Raw genomic sequence first — 18377 nt, forward strand, 5'->3', positions numbered from 1 at the left:
CCAATTATTTTTTTCCAATTAAGGGACAATTTAGGGTGGCCAATCCACCTAGCCTGCACATCTTTGGCTTGTGGGGGTGAAACGCATGCAGACATGGGGAGAATGTGCAAACTCCACACGGACAGTGACCCAGGGCCGGGATTCGACCCCGGGTCCTCAGCACTGTAGTCCCAGTGCAGCCACTGCACCACCGTGCTGCCCCACATCCCACCTTGTAAGTGAGGTGTTAAGGTCCCCCTTAACCTCCTCCACCAACCTCGCCAAATTCCACCTAGGCATTGTGGCCCACTAGTGCATTACCTGTACCGGAATCTCTTCCTTGCCACTTTAAATGGTACTGCCGCCAGATTCCACACCCCCCCGCTTCCCCGCCTCACTGCATTCACCGGGAACACCTCGCCTTTCCTTACATTCAATTTATAGCCCGGAAAGTCCCCAAATCCGGGTACTTGGCTCCTCACTCTGCAACTGGACCCCTGACTTTCTAACCCACAGACCACAATCAGTAAGAATAAACAACAACATCTCCACAATAGTCCTCAATACCAGGGCCCTGCAAGGATGTGTTTTTAGCCCCCTACAATACACCCTGTACACACACGACTGCGTGGCAAAATTTGGTTCCAACGTCATCTACAAGTTTGCTGACGATACGCCCATAATGGGTCCGATCTCGAATAACGACGAGTCAGAATACAGGAGGGAGATAGAGAACCTAGTAGAGTTGTGCAGCGACAACAATCTATTCCTCAATGCCAGCAAAACTAAAGAGCTGGTCATTGACTTCAGGAAGCAAAGTACTGTACAAACCTCTGTCAGCATCAACGAGACCAAGGTAGAGATGGTTAGCAGTTTCAAATTTCGAGGGGTACACATCTCCCAAAATCTGCCTTGGCCAACCACGTTGACGCTACCACCAAGAAAGCACAACAGCACCTATACTTCCTCAGGAATCTAAGGATATACGGCATGTCCACATTAACTCTCAACTTTCACAGATGTACCATAGAAAGCATCCTATCTGGCTGCATCACAGCCTGGTATGACAACTACTCGGCCCAAGACCGCAAGAAACCAGAGTTATGAACACAGCCCAGTCCATCACACAAACCTGCCTCCTATCCATTGACTCCATCTACACCTCCCGCTGCCTGGGGAAAGCGGGCAGCATAATCAAAGACCCCTCCCACCCGGCTTGCTCTCCCTTCCAACTTCTTCCATCGGGCAGGAGATACAAAAGTCTGAGAACACGCACAAAACAGACACAAAAACAGCTTCTTCCCCGCTGTTACCAGACTCCTAAATGATCCTCTTATGGACTGACCCCATTAACACTACACCCTGTATGCTTCACCTGATGCTGGTGTTATGTAGTTACATTGTGTACCTTGTGTTGCCCTATTATGTATTTTCTCTTATTTCCTTTTCTTTTCATGTGCTTAATGATCTGTTGAGCTGCACGCAGAAAAATACTTTTCTCTGTACCTTGTTACACGTGACAATAAACAAAATCCAAATCCAAATATCTCCAGTAAGCCTATGCTTCTGCCCGTGCTTTCTAATTGGTCCATCACGAACAGCAACAGTTCATCGGCGTACAACAGCCGGTGCTCCCTGTCCCCCCTTTCAATCCCCCACCACTCAGCTGAGGCCTGAAGGTCATCGCCAAGGGCTCAATCACCAATGCAAACAGTAACAGGGACAGTGTACACCTCTGCCTCATACCCCTGTGCAGCCCAAAATGCACTGAACTTGTCTCATTAGTTTGCTCACTTTCCATGGGGGACGCATACAACAACCGAACCCACACCACAACCTTCAGCCTGAACCCAAACCTCCCCAGGATTTCAAGCAAATACCTATACTCCACCTAGTCAAAGGCCTTCTCAGTGTCCTTTGACACAATCACCTCCTGCACTCTCTCCCCGACGGGGTCATAATTACATTTAACAACCTCCTAATATTACTAGAGATCTGCCTCCCCTTCAGAAACCCCGTCTGATCCTGACAGTTCGGGACCTTGCTAAGGAGTTGGAGGAAACTCGTGCCACAGCACCAACTGAAAATTGCGAAGGGGGAAGGGTCGTCGTCGGTGGGAAAGCTTCAGGTGGAGCAACTGATGAGCTTCATCATGGAGGAATTTCGGCAGCAAAGGAAGGAGATGCAGAGTGACTGGTTGAAGGCGATTGAGGGGGCTGTGGCCTCTCTTTGTGGGTCTCTGGATCGGTCAAAAAATGCCACAAAGTGCAGGGGGCAACGATCAGGGAAGGGGAAAAGGTGGTGTGTGACTGGAATGTGTCTTTGGAGGTGGAGGTGGAGTTCCTGGAAGATCTATGCAAGTCATTGCGATCGAAGGTGGCGTAGACGGAGAACAGGTCCAGATTACAGAACTTGCGGATTGTGGATCTGCCGGAGGGAGTAGAGGGAACGAGCTCCACAAATTATGTTTCGAGGATTTTGGCCAGGTTGGTGGTGGAGAATGTTTTGGACAAGACCCCAGAGGTGGATCAGATCCATAGGTCCTTGAGGCAGAAGCCAAGAGCAGAGGAGCCACCACGTGCAGTGATTGTGCGCATGCACACATTTGTGGACATGGAGAAGTCTGTGAATGGGAGGGCAATCGAATCTGGACCTTTTTAAAATTAATTAAATTAATTAATTTAACAAGTAGGCTCACATTGCAATGAAGTTATTGCAATGAAGTTACTGTGAAAAACCTCCAGTCGGCACATTCCGATGTCTCTTCGGGTACACAGGCGCCGGAAGTCAGAGAGAATGAGAGAGAATTCAGAATGTCCAAATTACCTAATAGCCTGTCTTTTGGGACTAGTGGGAGGAAACCGGAGCACCCGGAGGGAACCCACACAGACACGGGGAGAACGTGCAGACTCCGCATAGACATTGACCCAGCTGGGAATCGAATCTCGGACCCTGGCGCTGAGAAGCCACAGTGCGAACCACTGTGCTGTCGTGCTGCCCTTCTACCAGGACAAAGGAGCGGAGTTGGCTAAAAGGCGAGTGAGATTCATAAGGCCAGAGCGGTGCTGTACAGATGACATATTCGATTCAGGGCGCTGTACCCAGCCAGACTCTGGGTAACATATGCTGGCCGGGAATATTATTTTTGGACACTGGATGAGGCAAATGACTTTATCAGGGACCATCAACTGGGGGAGAGCTGAGGGGTGGTATGGGATGGAGGAGTTAAGTCCACAACAGTAGGGATTTGTTGTTGCTCTGGGTTTCCAATGGGGGGAGATTCTTAGAAGTTGTAAGTGGAGGGGGGGGGGGGGGGGGGGGGGGGGGGGGTGATCGCTCCCCCCCTCCTTTCTTTGTTTTTTGAGAGGGTGTTTTTTGGTGGATTTTCATGGAAGGGATGTGTTCTACAGGGCTCTTTGGGTTGTATTGATGGGTTTGATATCTTTTAGAGTGGTTGGGTGCCTAGAGGCTAAGATGGGGTTTGTAGGGGAAGGGGTGGGGTAGTGTGTAAGGGGGCCTTCGGATGGAGTTGCCAAACCAGCAAGTAATACTACGGAATGGGTGTGGTGGGGGAGGAGGCTGTTATGGTTTGCCAGTTTGGGGGTGGGTGGGGGCTGGAGGGGTGAGGGGGTTGGGGAGGGGGGGATGCGATGTGGCAGGTATGGAGGATGAGCGTGCTCATGGATGGGGGGGGGGGGGGGTGCATCTTGGATGGGCCCGGTTCAGAGTGGGTTTGGGTGAGGTGGACAAAAAAGGGGTGGAGGCGTGAGCCTCCGGTAAGAATTGTGACATGTAATGTCCGTGAGTTAAATGGACGGATCAAGATGTTCAGGGTATATGTTTGAACACCTGAAGAGTTTGAGAGTGGAGGTGATTTTCTTGCAGGAAATGCACCTACAAGTGAAGGATCGGATTAGGCTGAGGAAGGGATGGGTGGGACAAGTATTTCACTCAGGGTTTGACTCAAAGTTGAGGGGATGGCCATTTTGTTGAATGTAGGCGGAAACTGGAACACTCGGAAGAAACCCACACAGACACTGGGAGAATGTGTAGCCTCCGCACAGAGAATGACCCAAATCGAGAATTGAACCCGGGTCCCTGGCGCTGTGAAGTAACAGTGCTAACCACTGTGCTACCATGCCGCCCATATGTACCTAAGAATACATTGTTGTTGGTTCTGTGTTACGTGATATGTAGTGACATCAACAGAGTGTTTGTGTGGGCTTTGAGCATAGCACCATCCTGATTGTATGAGCACGCCCTTAATAAACCTCTCATCATGCTTTAGAAATATATGAATTTGGGCACCTCCATACCTTTTCACTTTGCAGCAACGAAGAAACGTAGCAGGAGAGAGAACTTTCGATAAGGATTGAGGCAGAAAAAGTCACTGGAAAGAAGACTTTTGTCGACTAACCGTGGGACAGCATCAGGAACAACGAAAGATTCTCGGGACCAGAATTGCGTGCTCACAGACATCGGGTGAAGCACTGCCGCCGATGTGAAGGTTTAACAAAAGTTTTCATCTGCAACTATAAGTAAGAAGACCAACGATCGCGTAAGACCTGCTATTGTTGAAGTGAGAGGTTCTGGGTTACGTGGAATGAGGATTTTGAAGTCTGCCGACTCTGCATGGGCCACTACTCAGTAGAAAAATCAAAATACTCAGGCATAAAAAGGAAAGATTTCCTATTTGCTTGTTCAAGGGGTTGTCAGTGCCATATTTTCCAACACAGTCAGAAGGGACGAAGTGTAGACCCTAGAAGCCAGGATCCAAAAATGGCGGGAAAAATAGATGCAATGGACACGTTTGATGAGGATTTTGAAGCATGAAATTCATATGAAGAAAGATTCCAATTGTTTTTAAAATCTAATCAGACACCAGAAGACCTAATAGGTCACAACATTTTTCAGCTCAGTTGGCCGTAAAACATTTATGCTGCTACTGAATCTTGTTCACCCAGCAAAACCATGAGACAAGTCCTTCAGTGAATTGATAAAAATCAGAGAGACATTTCTCTCCTAAATCATTATTGATTGCAGAGAGGTTCAGTTCCACCGCCATAGTCAGGAAGAAGGTGAAAGTATTTTACAGTTTGTAGCCTCTTTCAGAAGTTTGTTAGATATTGTGAGTTTGATGCAACACATGATGATACTCTTCGAGACAGGCTGGTTTGTGGGTTACGCAGTGAAACTATTTAAAGGGAACTGTGGTTTAAAACTGCTGTGGAAGTTGCCACATCTGTGAAGCTTGCAATGAGAGAAGCTTCGCAGATAGGGGCTGGAATGAAGATTCAGAAAATGGATACCTCTGGGAACAGGGCTGCAATAGTGCAACCATGTCACCGTTGCACACAGTTTGGAAACTCAGCAGAGGAATGCTGGAGTAAATCGAATACATGCAAGAACTGTGGTAAGAAGGGCCACATTGCCAAGGTGTATTGGGCTCAGAAACTTTCAGCTACACCAAGAAAGTGCATGAAGGACAATGCAAGTAAACAATCTAGTTGTGGATGAAGCTCAAGATCACTTCAAAGACAGAAAAACCAAGCTACAGCAAGAGCTAAAGATACATATTTTGACAATTCAGGGTGGTCAACAGCGTATTTGGGCTTTTGCAAAACTTGAAGGTCATGAAATTAAAATGGTAGTGGATAGAGGCACAGCAGTATCCCTCACACCTGAGACAATTTATCATCAACAGCTAAAGCATCTGCCTTTAAAACCAACAAATGTGATCTTAAGGATGTACACTGAAGAGGTACACTTGAATCATTAAAAAGATGCATTATGTTGAAATTAGAAGCAAATGGGCAGATGGCAAAGTTGCCCATAGAAATTTTCCTGCTCTATTTGGCAGAGTATGGTTGGCTAAGATTAGGCTTCACTGGGAAACAGTCAATCAATTAGTGGATTCAAAGAGAAACTTGCAACAACTTCTGAAGAAGTATGAGAAGGTGTTCAAAGATTCATTACGCTCTTTGACTGGAGTTGGTCTACACCTAAAATGAAAAATGAAATGAAAATCGCTTTTGTCACATGTAGGCTTCAAATGAAGTTACTGTGAAAAGCCCCCAGTCGCCACATTCCGGCGCCTGTTCGGGGAGGCTGGTACGGGAATTGAACCGTGCTGCTGGCCTGCTTTGGTCTGCTTTAAAAGCCAGCCATTTAGCCCCGTGCTAAACCAGTCCCTGCAGTGCTAATGCCACTGGTGTTAATTGACCTTTGTAGTCTAACTGTCTCCCATACTCGCACACACAAGCTTTTATCCAAGCATATGACGATGCTATTGCAAAAAAATATTACGAGCTCTCCTGAGCATAGCAATACTGCAGAACTTAAATCTTATCCAGTGGTTGTGGAAACGCTTAGTACTGTCTGTTGTATGCTGCCCCTGCTGTTTGGCAGGTGTATAGTCCTGTGTTGTAGCTTCACCAAGTCGGCACCTCATTTTTAGATATGCCTGATGCTGTTCCTGGCATTTTCTTCTGCACTCCTCAATGAATGTATTACAGCTGAAAGCATCAAGAGAAAAGAAAACGGAGAAATAAGTGTACATGCATATTGTCATGCTTTGGCACTGCACTGCATGCTTCCGAACAGAAAATTGCTGTTACAAATTTTTCATTGTAACACCAGATAGAAATTTGATAATGATGGATGGAATTCCATTCTGCATATATAAGCATCTCTTTCATTTTTAAAAATATATTTATTTTTAACTGTATGTCTCCCAGGTTTCTTTCAGTTTTCTATTAATTTCCTTCAAAGCTGATCCTACAGGTTCTGGTGTATATTTATATTTATTTTTATAAATCTTGAAGTGTGACTTTTTCTTGCATGATTGGTTTGCCGTGTACACTGCAAAATAATTTTCTATCTTCAAAGATTAAATTTCATTTTTAATATTTTTATGTGGATTAAATTATGATTGTGGCGTATAATCTGTTCTCAGATGATCTTAATATGACCCATCAACATTGTGTGCTCTCTGGAATGCAGCCTCGCTTCAGTTCTACACACAGAGTGGCAGAGGTAAATTGGATGTTAAAACATTCTTGCTTTATTTTTTTTCTCTGTTTGTGAGATGACAATTTTTGACCTGGTAGAACAATAGTCATGCTGCTGTGCCATCTGCAGTTTGAAATTCTAAAGTTGTTTTTTCCTCTTAACTCTTCTGGCCCAATACTCTCGAAAGCTGAAAATGGAATCGAAAATGTTTTGATACTTTGCTTTCTGCAAGATTAAATCAAAAGATTTTACGTACATTGTAAATATTTTACCAAACGTATTGTGAATAAAGCTTGATCAACCATAGGTTTTGTTAGATGTCTTTTGATGTATCTTTCACTTTTCTGAAACTATGAAAGGTGAAATTGGAAACTAAAGATAAAATTATTACTAATGTATTTTTAGCATGTATAAAATAGGATTTACTTTATATGTGTTCAATTTGGTTTGTTTAACTTTTGCTGTGTAATGGCTAGAACTAAAGGGTCAGATTTAACCTTAGGTGCTTGATGACTGTGGTGATGTGCATCACTGTAGATACACAAGGGGTTAATGTAAGTACAAGTAGACTAGCTAGACACTAGAGGCAGCACCAGAGACATGACACACAGACACTCAACCAATATGTCAGTAAGATAGGACAAGACCAATGGCCATTCACGATACAGAGGTGACACTACCACAGGGGTGCATTACACCAACCCATATATAAAGGACACAGCACACATAATGTTCCTTTTTCCAGTGGAAGCATTCAGTGAGTACAGATACAGGGTTGATTCAACATCACACCCACCACATGGATTGTAGCAGACTGGTTCATCAGTCTGAGTAGCTTTTGAAGGATTAACAGTAGAGGCGAATCCGAGTAGGAGAATTGTAAATAGTTTAATAAACGTGTTGAAGTTATCTCCACGTCTGAACCTTCCTTTGTCAGAGTGAACATCAAGTAAGCAGCTTATGCTACGCCAAGAGCATAACAAGACAATGACCATATGCTTGGGGTACTTGAAGCATATCATAATTCTGAGGCCTGAGCCATCTTGATTGTCAGGCCATATATCGGTTTGATTGATCGATGAATTTCGAACAGCTTAAGTGAATAACAACATTTTCTATAGGCCTCAAACCTACCTAAAGCAAGGTGAGCTTTTATTTGCTGCAAGTTCTTGTTGTATTTGGCCGGTAACATTTGAGGCAAGAGCTTCATGATTACATGGATTCAAAGCCAGTGACACTTTGCTCTTTGAAAAAACACCATTACAGAGAGAGCAAAATTCAACAGGCGCATGCAAAGACCAGGGTCGGTGTTTTCCGGCCGTTCTCACCGGCGGGAACTTCCCGTCCCGCTGACAGTGAATCCCCGCATGGCTTTCTCGGTGGTCGGGGGGGGGGCATATCATGGGAAACCCCATTAACAGTAGCAAGATCAGAAGTTCCCAGTGTCGGACAATGGCGGGCTGCCTCTGCTGCCACCAAACTCACTGTGGGGGGAGCGGAAAATCTCTCTCCCCCCCCCCCCCCCCCCCCCCCCCCCCCCCCCCCCCCCCCCCCCCCCACTCCCTCTGGGAGAGAGCATAGAATCCTTTATTGACAAGTTACATCAATTAGCTGACAATTCTGAAAGACAAATTAATTCTGAATTACATTGTTGTGGGAGTCTTAGAAGCAACATTATTGGATCTCTGCATTCAGGGGCGAATTTTATCCTATCAAAGGTTTTCTAGTTAACAAGACAGGCAGAAGAGAGGAATCAAAATAATTTTATTTTGAGGCTAAAAAGAAATTTATCCCATGGTTAAAAACAGCTGATACAATCCAGTTTGTGGCTGATAGAAGTTACACTGCACCTAAGCCCAAACAGAGAAAAAATAAGGAAGGCATGGTAGTCGCCATTAATCAGTGTTCTTGTTGTGGTGGGAAAAGGCTGCATCAATGTGAAGAATGTCCCTCCAAAAATCCGACTCCTGCAAGAAAAGAAGCCATTTTAAATAAATTTGCTGCAGAAAGTAGCTCTTAACAAAATAATTAAAGGAGAACCAGCTAGGATCAGAAGCCATTTGAGAAGTTAAAAAGATACAGAACTGCCATTCTTGGGAGAAATTACAGTATCAAATGGTCAACGGACATAAAACAAACTTTAAATTAGGCACTGGAGCAGGAGTCTCAATTCATTCCGACATGGACAGTAATTATATACCAGACTTCCTCCAGCCATTGGCCAAAAGACTACAGAATCCAGGAGACATTCAGCTGAAAACAGGGATAGTTAACAGCACAAAGCAAGAGAAATCACAGAAACGTTAGGCACAATCTATTTGAATGGGAAAGCTCCAAATCATCTATAAGCCTCTGGCATAAAGAATGCCAGCTTGGCACCTTGGCTGTGCCTGCCTGGCACCCTGGCAGTACCACCTGGGCACCTTGGCAGTGCCAGGCTAGCATGCAGATGGTAGTGCCAGGCTGACAGTGCCAAGGTGTCCAGTTGGCACCGGTGCCAGGGTGCCACCCTGCCCAGGGGGCAATCGCTGAGGGTTTCTGATCCCTTTGGAGACCCTCACAAATGCCGTTCTGTCTGGTCCTCATTTGTGGAGACCTGCACTGAACAGTGCTCGCCCGAGGTCTCCAAGGCGAGGGGGTAAGATCCCATGCCTTGGTTCGATCTCTGGAATGCATATTAGAGTGAGACTAGCTGCCTCACTCTAATATGCAGAATTCCAGAAAGTGATCCCGCCCACAATGGGTGGGATTCACATCACGACGTCTCGCGAGGTCACTTTAGATCTTACGAGGCATGGTGAGCCATGTAGATCTGGAAGAGGGATCTTCCGGCATCTACCGGCCACGCCTCGCTGCTTTTCAGGCACAACGCGGCCGGTAGATCTCGTCCACAATGTGATCCACAATCACATTAAGTTGAAAAGCCTTTGCAGATCTACAACAGAACTATAATCTTGATGAAAAGCTAGGAAGGTCAGAAAAATCAACAGAATTCCCCAAACTATTCAGCGATCTAAGGAATCTGAAAACAGTGTATCGCACCACATTGAAACCAGATGTAAAACCAAGGTGCTTGCTCACCCTAAGGAAGGTTCCACACCCACTTTTATGAAATGTGAAACAAGAAATTAAGTCAATGCTACATCAGGGAGTCATCTTACCTATCACCAAATCCACAAATTGACTTTTATGCATGGTTTCTGTACCAGAACCAAATGAGTCAATATGTATCTGTGTTAAAACTCACACAGTTAAACAAACTTCAGAGAGTCGTGAACACAGCCCAGTCCATCACACGAACCTGCCTCCCATTCATTGACTCCATCTACACCTCCCGCTGCCTGGGGAAAGCAGGAAGCATAATCAAAGACCCCTCCCATCCGGCTTACTCACTCTTCCAACGTCTTCCATCGGGCAGGAGATACAAAAGTCTGAGAACACGCACGAATAGACTCAAAAACAGCTTCTTCCCTGCTGTTACCAGACTCCGAAACGATCCTCTTATCGACTGACCTGATTAGCACTACACCCCTGTATGCATCACCCGATGCTGGTGTTTATGTAGTTACATTGTGTACCTTGTGTTGCCCTATTATGTATTTTTAAAACTTTTTTTTCTTTTCATGTACTTAATGAACTGTTGAGCTGCTCGCAGAAAAATACTTTTCACTGTATCTCGGTACACGTGACAATAAACAAATCCAATCCAATTCAATCCAAGGCAGTGGAAAGGGAAATTCACGTCATAGCATCTGTGGATGACAGTCTGGCAAAGCTAGCAAAAAGTTCAATTTTTACAAAGTTGGGTGCAAAGACTGGACCTTTGTGCCTTTGAAAGGGCCATCTGCCACATTGTTGACATCCTGATCCACTGGAGCATGATACAAGTGTGAGAGCAGTATTGTGATGCTTGGAAGCAGGGCCAACTCGCAACAATAAGTATGAGTTCTCACAACCCACTAATATATTTTTGGGTCATATCGTTCAGACATCAAGACTGATCCCCAAAAGACCAAGCAACCATAACTGTACAGAGCTCTGACGCTTCATGAGGATGGTCAGTCAGGTGGGGAAGTTCTTTCAACTCTGGCACATGTGAACAAACCACAACTACAATTGCTTAGGCAAGATCAAGCATGTTGTTGGGAAGAACATCAATAAATCTCATTCCAGAAACATGCTTATCTCACCAAACGTATTGGCACACCATAACCCAAACTGCCCACAGTACTTGCTGTAGATGCATCAATGAGCCAGAAAGGTGGAACATGAAGCCCAGTATATTATATAACTTTGTCATTGACTGAAACGGAAAGATATGCTGTAATCGATGGCAATTTAAGAATGAGGAATGTCCTATGCCATGAGGAAGCTACACTACATGTTGGAAAATGTCCTTACTGTAGAGGTATACTGCCAATGTTATTACGTACAGATATATCTTAATTGGCAAGTTGTTGAAGGTGAACTCAAGTCGGTTACTTCCCAGTAATTATGACTATGCCAGGTTCTTTGACTAAAATTTAATGCTGGTTCATAGAAGTTCTTAAGGAGAACTTTACAAGATTGACAGGACTAAGATTGCCTAAGTCCTGGTAATACCAGAACTGTTCCCATGCAAATTTTCTCTTTATTTTTACACTTGACAACAATTGTTTTATGTCACTTCAGCTTTCAGAATGATTTTTCTGGTGCCTAGCTCACAGAGATCAAGTTTATTGATTCAATTTCGTATCATGCCAATGTTATAAATTTGCAACCTTTGTGTCACTGGTGTAACACCATAATTCTTTGGCTCGTGATAAAACTGTTTAACACATTGCCAACTGGAATCTGCATTGGTCAATGTTGAGATTTACCAGATTTTGTGTGAATTTCAACTGAAGGGATTTTATATGTTCACATTTATGCAGAAAGTGTGGGATTTTTATACTCGTATAAAACCTTGAACCTTACTTTATTTGCATTTTTACACTTTGTAATTAATTTGCTGGGGAGTGACACCATGCTGTTTTGATACCCCATTTTAGTAATGTCTTAATGACTTGTTATGCACTCTGTGGAAATCGTAACCCTGAGCCTGTTTCTTCTGATATTTTTAAATCTCTTCCAACTACCAAAGCTTTTATATGAGAACCTGCAGTGCAGAGCTTGATGGAGCCTCTTTTATCATAAGTAGCACAAGCTAAAAGACAAAACTCAACAATGCAGTGCAGAGAATAGCAACTAATAAACAATAGCTGGGATTCTGTTGCACTTTTTTCAGATAATGTTGCAAACCATAGGGCAAAGTTTGTACATTTATAAGAGTCGTCCAACTCCAACATTGTGTGATAGCCTTCAAAACAGTGCTATTGTTTGCATGTTATGAAGTCATGAAGTCATTTTATCTTTATAGAGTTTTACAGTGCAGAAGGAAACCATTTAACTCATTGCACCTGTGTTGGCTTCCTGAAAGTGATATCCATGTAGCAAACTTCCCTTGCCTCTTCCAAACAGACATTTTAAATGTGCTTTTTTTCAACTTTTATCTTCCCTTTTCAAAGCAAATTTTCATCTATCATTGCTTTTGATAGGGCATTCCGAGCCCTGTTCAACCTACACCTGAGTGAGCTTCAACCTCCACATCCTATTCACCATGAAGACCATTTGCTTCGATTTTTGCATTTACAGGCAATTTTAACATGGGATTGCAGGTTGTGGTTAAATTCTCAAAAATGGAAGTGTGTTTGGAAGTTGGCTCCAACCTGCTGGCTTAAGCTTTAACTCCAATGGGACAGATGGACAGCCAACCTGTAGCCAGAAAGCACTTCATAGAAGGAAAAATATTTTTAAAATGGGAGTTGATAAGCAATAGGAAAATTAGGAGGGGTAACTGGATGCATTGCTAAAATAAATTAGTTTTAAGAAGACTTTAAGGAGTAACGGCCAGAGGGGTTGGGGTGTTTAGGGAGACCATTCCAGAGAGCAGGAGCAAAAAGTTGCAGCCCCTTTAATTTTGGAGTGAAAGGAAGAGGAGATTCAAAAAAGACCAAAGTCTGAAGATTGAAGGATATGAGAAGGAATGTAAGGTTGCTGAGATTGGGAGAGTTAAAAGCTTGAAGTGATTTGTGGAGGAGGTCAGAGATTGCCTTGGAGAACACGAGTGAGCTTCACTGTAGTGCATGAGAAGATTTAGGTGAATTGGAGTTTATGAAGAGAAGAGATGAGAGGATGATGAGCAGAGCATTGGAGGAATCAAACTTAAAGATGGTAACGGGTGAATATGGGTTTGTGTGGGGAGTTGGAGGTGAATGTTGTCACAGAACTAAATATTTTTGGTGATGGAAAGAATGGAGGGTTGCAACTCAACTCTGCATCATACAGGATGCCAAAGCTTTGCAGAGCTTTAATTTCTGAGTGAATGACCAGCAAGGTAGATGGAAAGAGTGGCAAGGCAGAAAATTATGACATAGGTTGAAGACAATGATTTTGGTCTCAATGTTCAGTTCGCGAAAATTTATATTCATGCACGATTTAATGTCAGATGTGCAAATAGGAAATATTTCATAACACAATGGTTATATATTTTAATAGGATTTAGCCATGCATCTTAGTAAATGAACAAAGAATACTGTAAAATAATGTAGTAGCAGTGTTTCAATCTGAAGGGTTTAATGCTTATGATTACAGAGAACAAATTTGTACAGAACACAATACCTGAATTATGAAAATATTATTTTAATATTCTGATTTTATGCTTGAAGATGTTTCCTGTCTTCTAAGTTTTGGTTCTCTGTAATAATTTTCCAGACAATGATTTCCACATATATGGTAATAACCTCTTTTGCACTAATGACGATTGTACAATTTAATCCATTTTGAAATCAGTTGAAACAAAATAACCAAATGACAAAATAATGATGTGTTTTCTCACAGACCCTAGTAGGTTGCATGTATGTGACTACCTAGATAATGTTCAATCAAATTATGTATTTTACAGTGTTCAAGTGGTACATTGGACTATATTTTTCAACGGTGTGATGTAACCATGAAGAATCTACAAAAGGATCCAATGTTGGGCATTCCCTCCCTGATTTCATTGGAACTTGATTCTGTGAAACAAACCGAAGAGATTCACAATGAGGTAAAACAGTTCACTGTATATTGATTTCTAGGAAGTAGATTAAAAAACAGTAACCAGAAGGTAGTAATCTCTGGATTACTTCCGATGCCACGTGCTGGTGCGTATAGAAATAGGAGGTTAGTCCAAATGAATGCGTGGCTAGAAAGATGGTGCAGGAGGGAGGGCTTTATATTTCTGGGACATTGGGACCGTTTTTGGGGATGATGGGACCTGTTTCACCTGAACCGAAATGGGACCAATGTCCTTGCAGGGAGGTTTGCTTGTGCTGTTGGGGAGAGTTTAAACTAACTTGGCAGGGGCCTGGGATCCTGATAGAAGATTCAACAGGAATAGATGCACAGCCAAAATCAGAGGAGACATCAATTGAATCAGAAAGACATACAATGTCTAGACAGTTAAGTCACCAAGGAGTTTGGCAAGATTGGATGGTATTTTAATGCGCGGAGGCTGACGAACAAAGCAGATGAATTGAGGGCTCAAATTCAAACATGGGGATATGATGTTACTGAGATATGGTTGAGAGAGGGGCAGGATTGGCAGCTCTATATTCCATGATACAGAATCTTCAACGTGATCGAGAAGGAGGTAAAAGAGAAGGGTGTGTCGCAGTTTTGATCAGGGGACCAATTACAGCAGTAAGGAGGGATGACATCTTAGCAGGCTCTTCAACTGAGGCCATATGGGTCGAACCTAAAAACCAAAAATGAGCAATCACATTGGCAGGAGTGTTCTATAGTCCCCCTAACAGTCTGAGAGAAATAGAGGAGCAGGTTCGTAGGGAATTTCGGAGAAGTGTAAACGTAATAAGGTAGTGATAGAACATAGAACATAGAGAAATACAGCACAGAACAGGCCCTTCGGCCCACGATATTGTGCCGAACTTTTGTCCTAGGTTAATCATAGATCATCGAATTTTGGACACTAAGGGCAATTTATCATGGCCAATCCACCCAACCTGCACATCTTTGGACTGTGGGAGGAAACCGGAGCACCCGAAGGAAACCCACGCACACACGGGGAGGATGTGCAGACTCCACACAGACAGTGACCCAAGCCGAAATCGAACCTGGGACCCTGGAGCTGTGAAGCAATTGTGCTATCCACAATGCTACCATGCTGCCCTCAAGAACAAATTAATCTACACTCCATTATTCTACCATAATCCATGTACCTATCCAATAGCCGCTTGAAGGTCCCTAACGTTTCCGACTCAACTACTTCCACAGGCAGTGCATTCCATGCCCCCACTACTCTCTGGGTAAAGAACCTACCTCTGACATCCCCCCTATATCTTCCACCATTTACCTTAAATTTATGTCCCCTTGTAATGGTTTGTTCCACCCGGGGAAAAAGTATCTGACTGTCTACTCTATCTATTCCCCTGATTATATTATAAACCTCTAACAAGTCGCCCCTCATGCTTCTCCGTTCTAATGAGAAAAGGCATAGCACCCTCAACCTTTCCTCATAAGACCTACTCTCCATTCCAGGCAACATCCTGGTAAATCTCCTTTGCACCTTTTCCAATTTCCCACTATCCCATGCCTCCTTACTTTCTGCATAAGCCTGCCATGGGGAACCTTATCAAATGCCTTACTAAAATCCATGTACACTCCATCCACTGCTTTACCTTCATCCACATGCTTGGTCACCTCCTCAAAGAAGTCAATAAGACTTGTAAGGCAAGACCTACCCCTCACAAATCCGTGCTGACTATCCCTAATCAAGCAGTGTCTTTCCAGATGTTCAGAAATCCTATCCCTCAATACCCTTTCCATTACTTTGCCTACCACCGAAGTAAGACTAACTGGCCTGTAATTCCCAGGGTTATCCCTATTCCCTTTTTTGTACAGGGGCACAACATTCGCCACTCTCCAATCCCCTGGTACCACCCCTGGTGACAGTGAGGACGAAAAGATCATTGCCAACGGTTCTGCAATTTCATTTCTTGCTTCCCATAGAATCCTTGGATATATCCCGTCAGGCCCGGGAGACTTGTCTATCGTCAAGTTTTTCAAAACGCCCAACACATCTTCCTTCCTAACAAGTATCTCCACGATCTTACCAGTCTGTTTCACACTGTCCTCTCCAACAATATGGCCCCTCTCATTTGTAAATACTGAAGAAAAGTACTCGTTCAAGACCTCTCCTATCTCTTCAGACTTGATACACAATCTCCCGCTACTGTCCTTGATCGGACCCACCCTCGCTCTAGTCATTCTCATATTTCTCACATATGTGTAAAAGGCCTTGGGGTTTTCCTTGATCCTACCCGCCAAAGATTTTTCATGCCCTCTCTTAGCTCTCCTAATCCCTTTCTTCAATTCCCTCCTGGCTATCTTGTATCCCTCCAGCGCCCTGTCTGAACCTTGTTTCCTCAGCCTTACGCAAGTCTCCTTCGTCCTCTTAACAAGACATTCAACCTCTCTTGTCAACCATGGTTCCCTCACTCGACCATCTCTTCCCTGCCTGATAGGGACATACATATCAAAGACATGCAGTACCTGTTCCTTGAACAAGTTCCACATTTCACTTGTGTTCTTCCCTGACAGCCTATGTTCCCAATTTATGCACTTCAATTCTTGTCTGACAGCATTGTATTTACCCTTCCCCCAATTGTATATCTTGCCCTGTTGCACGCACCTATCCCTCTCCATTACTACAGTGAAAGTCACAGAATTGTGGTCACTACCTCCAAAATGCTCCCCCACTAACAAATCTATCACTTGCCCTGTTTCATTACCAAGTACCAAATCCAATATGGCCTCCCAAGAAGAGCTCTTACGTGACTGCTTGGAGACAGTGGACTGGTCCATATTTAAGAACTCAGCGACTAACCTAAATGAGTATGTCACCACCGTCACAGACTTCATCAGCAAATGTGTGGATGACTGCGTGCCAAAGAAAGCAGTACGTACGTTCCCCAACCGGAAACCATGGCTCAACCGCGAGATTGACTCCCTACTGAAGGACAGAGCTGAAGCGTTCAAGGCAGACGACCCTGTCCTATACAAGAAATCCAGGTACGACCTCCGCAAAGCCATCCGAGATGCCAAGAGAGAATATCAAACTAAGCTAGAGTCACAGACAGACTCTCGGCGGTTGTGGCAAGGACTAAGCAACATAACGGGCTACAAAGCGAAGCCGAGCAGTATCTCTGGCAGCAGTGCACCCCTCCCCGATGAACTTAACGCATTCTATGCTCGGTTTGAGCAGGTAACCAACAACCCGCTATCGAGTGCCCCAGCAACCCATAATTCACCCATACCCACCATCACAGTTTCCGAAGTCAGATCGGCCTTCCTGAAAGTGAACCCACGGAAGGCGATGGGCCCGGACGGGATCCCTGGTCGTGCACTCAGAACCTGCGCGGACCAGCTGGCAGAGGTTTTCACAGACATCTTTAACCTATCCCTACTCCACTCCGAGGTCCCCACCTGCTTCAAGAAGACCACCATCATACCGGTACCAAAGAAGAACCAGGCAACGTGCCTCAATGACTACCGCCCGGTGGCCCTGACGTCAGTTGTAATGAAGTGCTTTGAGAGGCTGATCATGAAGCGCATCACCTCCATACTCCCGGAATGCCTTGACCCACTTCAATTCGCATACCGTCGCAACCGGTCCACATCAGATGCCATTTCCCTGGCCTTACACTCATCCCTAGAGCATCTCGAAAACAAGGACTCCTACATCAGACTGCTATTTATTGACTACAGCTCCGCCTTCAACACCATAATCCCAGCCAAGCTCATATCAAAGCTCCAAACTTAGGACTTGGCTCTCCACTCTGCAACTGGATCCTTGACTTTCTGACCAACAGACCACAGTCAGTAAGAATGAACACCAACACCTCCTCCACAATAGTCCTCAACACCGGTGCCCCGCAAGGCTGCGTACTTAGCCCCCTACTCTACTCCCTGTACACACACGACTGCATGGCAAAACTTGGTTCCAACTCCATCTACAAGTTTGCTGACGATACGGCCATAGTGGGCCGGATCTCGAACAACGACGAGTCTGAATACAGGAGGGAGATAGAGAACCTAGTGGAGTGGTGCAATGACAACAATCTCTCCCTTAATGCCAGCAAAACTAAAGAGCTGGTCATCGACTTCAGGAAGCATAGTACTGTACACACCCCTGTCAGCATCAACGGAGCTGAGGTAGAGATGGTGAGCAGCTTCAAATTCCTAGGGGTGCACATCACCAAAAATCTATCCTGGTCCACTCATGTCGACGCTATCACCAAGAAAGCACA

General features: G+C 44.4%; 1 protein-coding gene across 6 annotated transcripts in view; it reads left to right on the forward strand.

Annotated features, from left to right (window-relative positions):
• The window catches only part of fto (FTO alpha-ketoglutarate dependent dioxygenase), a 550845-nt gene that overhangs the window by 140914 nt on the left and 391554 nt on the right, over positions 1-18377 (forward strand). For 5 of the 6 annotated variants that reach the window (XR_005461806.1, XM_038806732.1, XM_038806734.1 and 2 more), the window contains exons 5-6: positions 6935-7014; positions 13973-14116. Coding sequence is in view for 5 of the 6 variants with exons in the window: in XM_038806732.1 (XP_038662660.1) it covers positions 6935-7014; positions 13973-14116 (224 nt within the window). In the remaining variant the exon portion in view is untranslated. The remainder of the gene's footprint in view (positions 1-6934; positions 7015-13972; positions 14117-18377) is intronic. The other variant, XM_038806733.1, reaches the window with a different exon arrangement.

This window comes from Scyliorhinus canicula, chromosome 9, assembly GCF_902713615.1.
Source record: "Scyliorhinus canicula chromosome 9, sScyCan1.1, whole genome shotgun sequence".
NCBI classification, from domain to species: domain Eukaryota; kingdom Metazoa; phylum Chordata; class Chondrichthyes; order Carcharhiniformes; family Scyliorhinidae; genus Scyliorhinus; species Scyliorhinus canicula.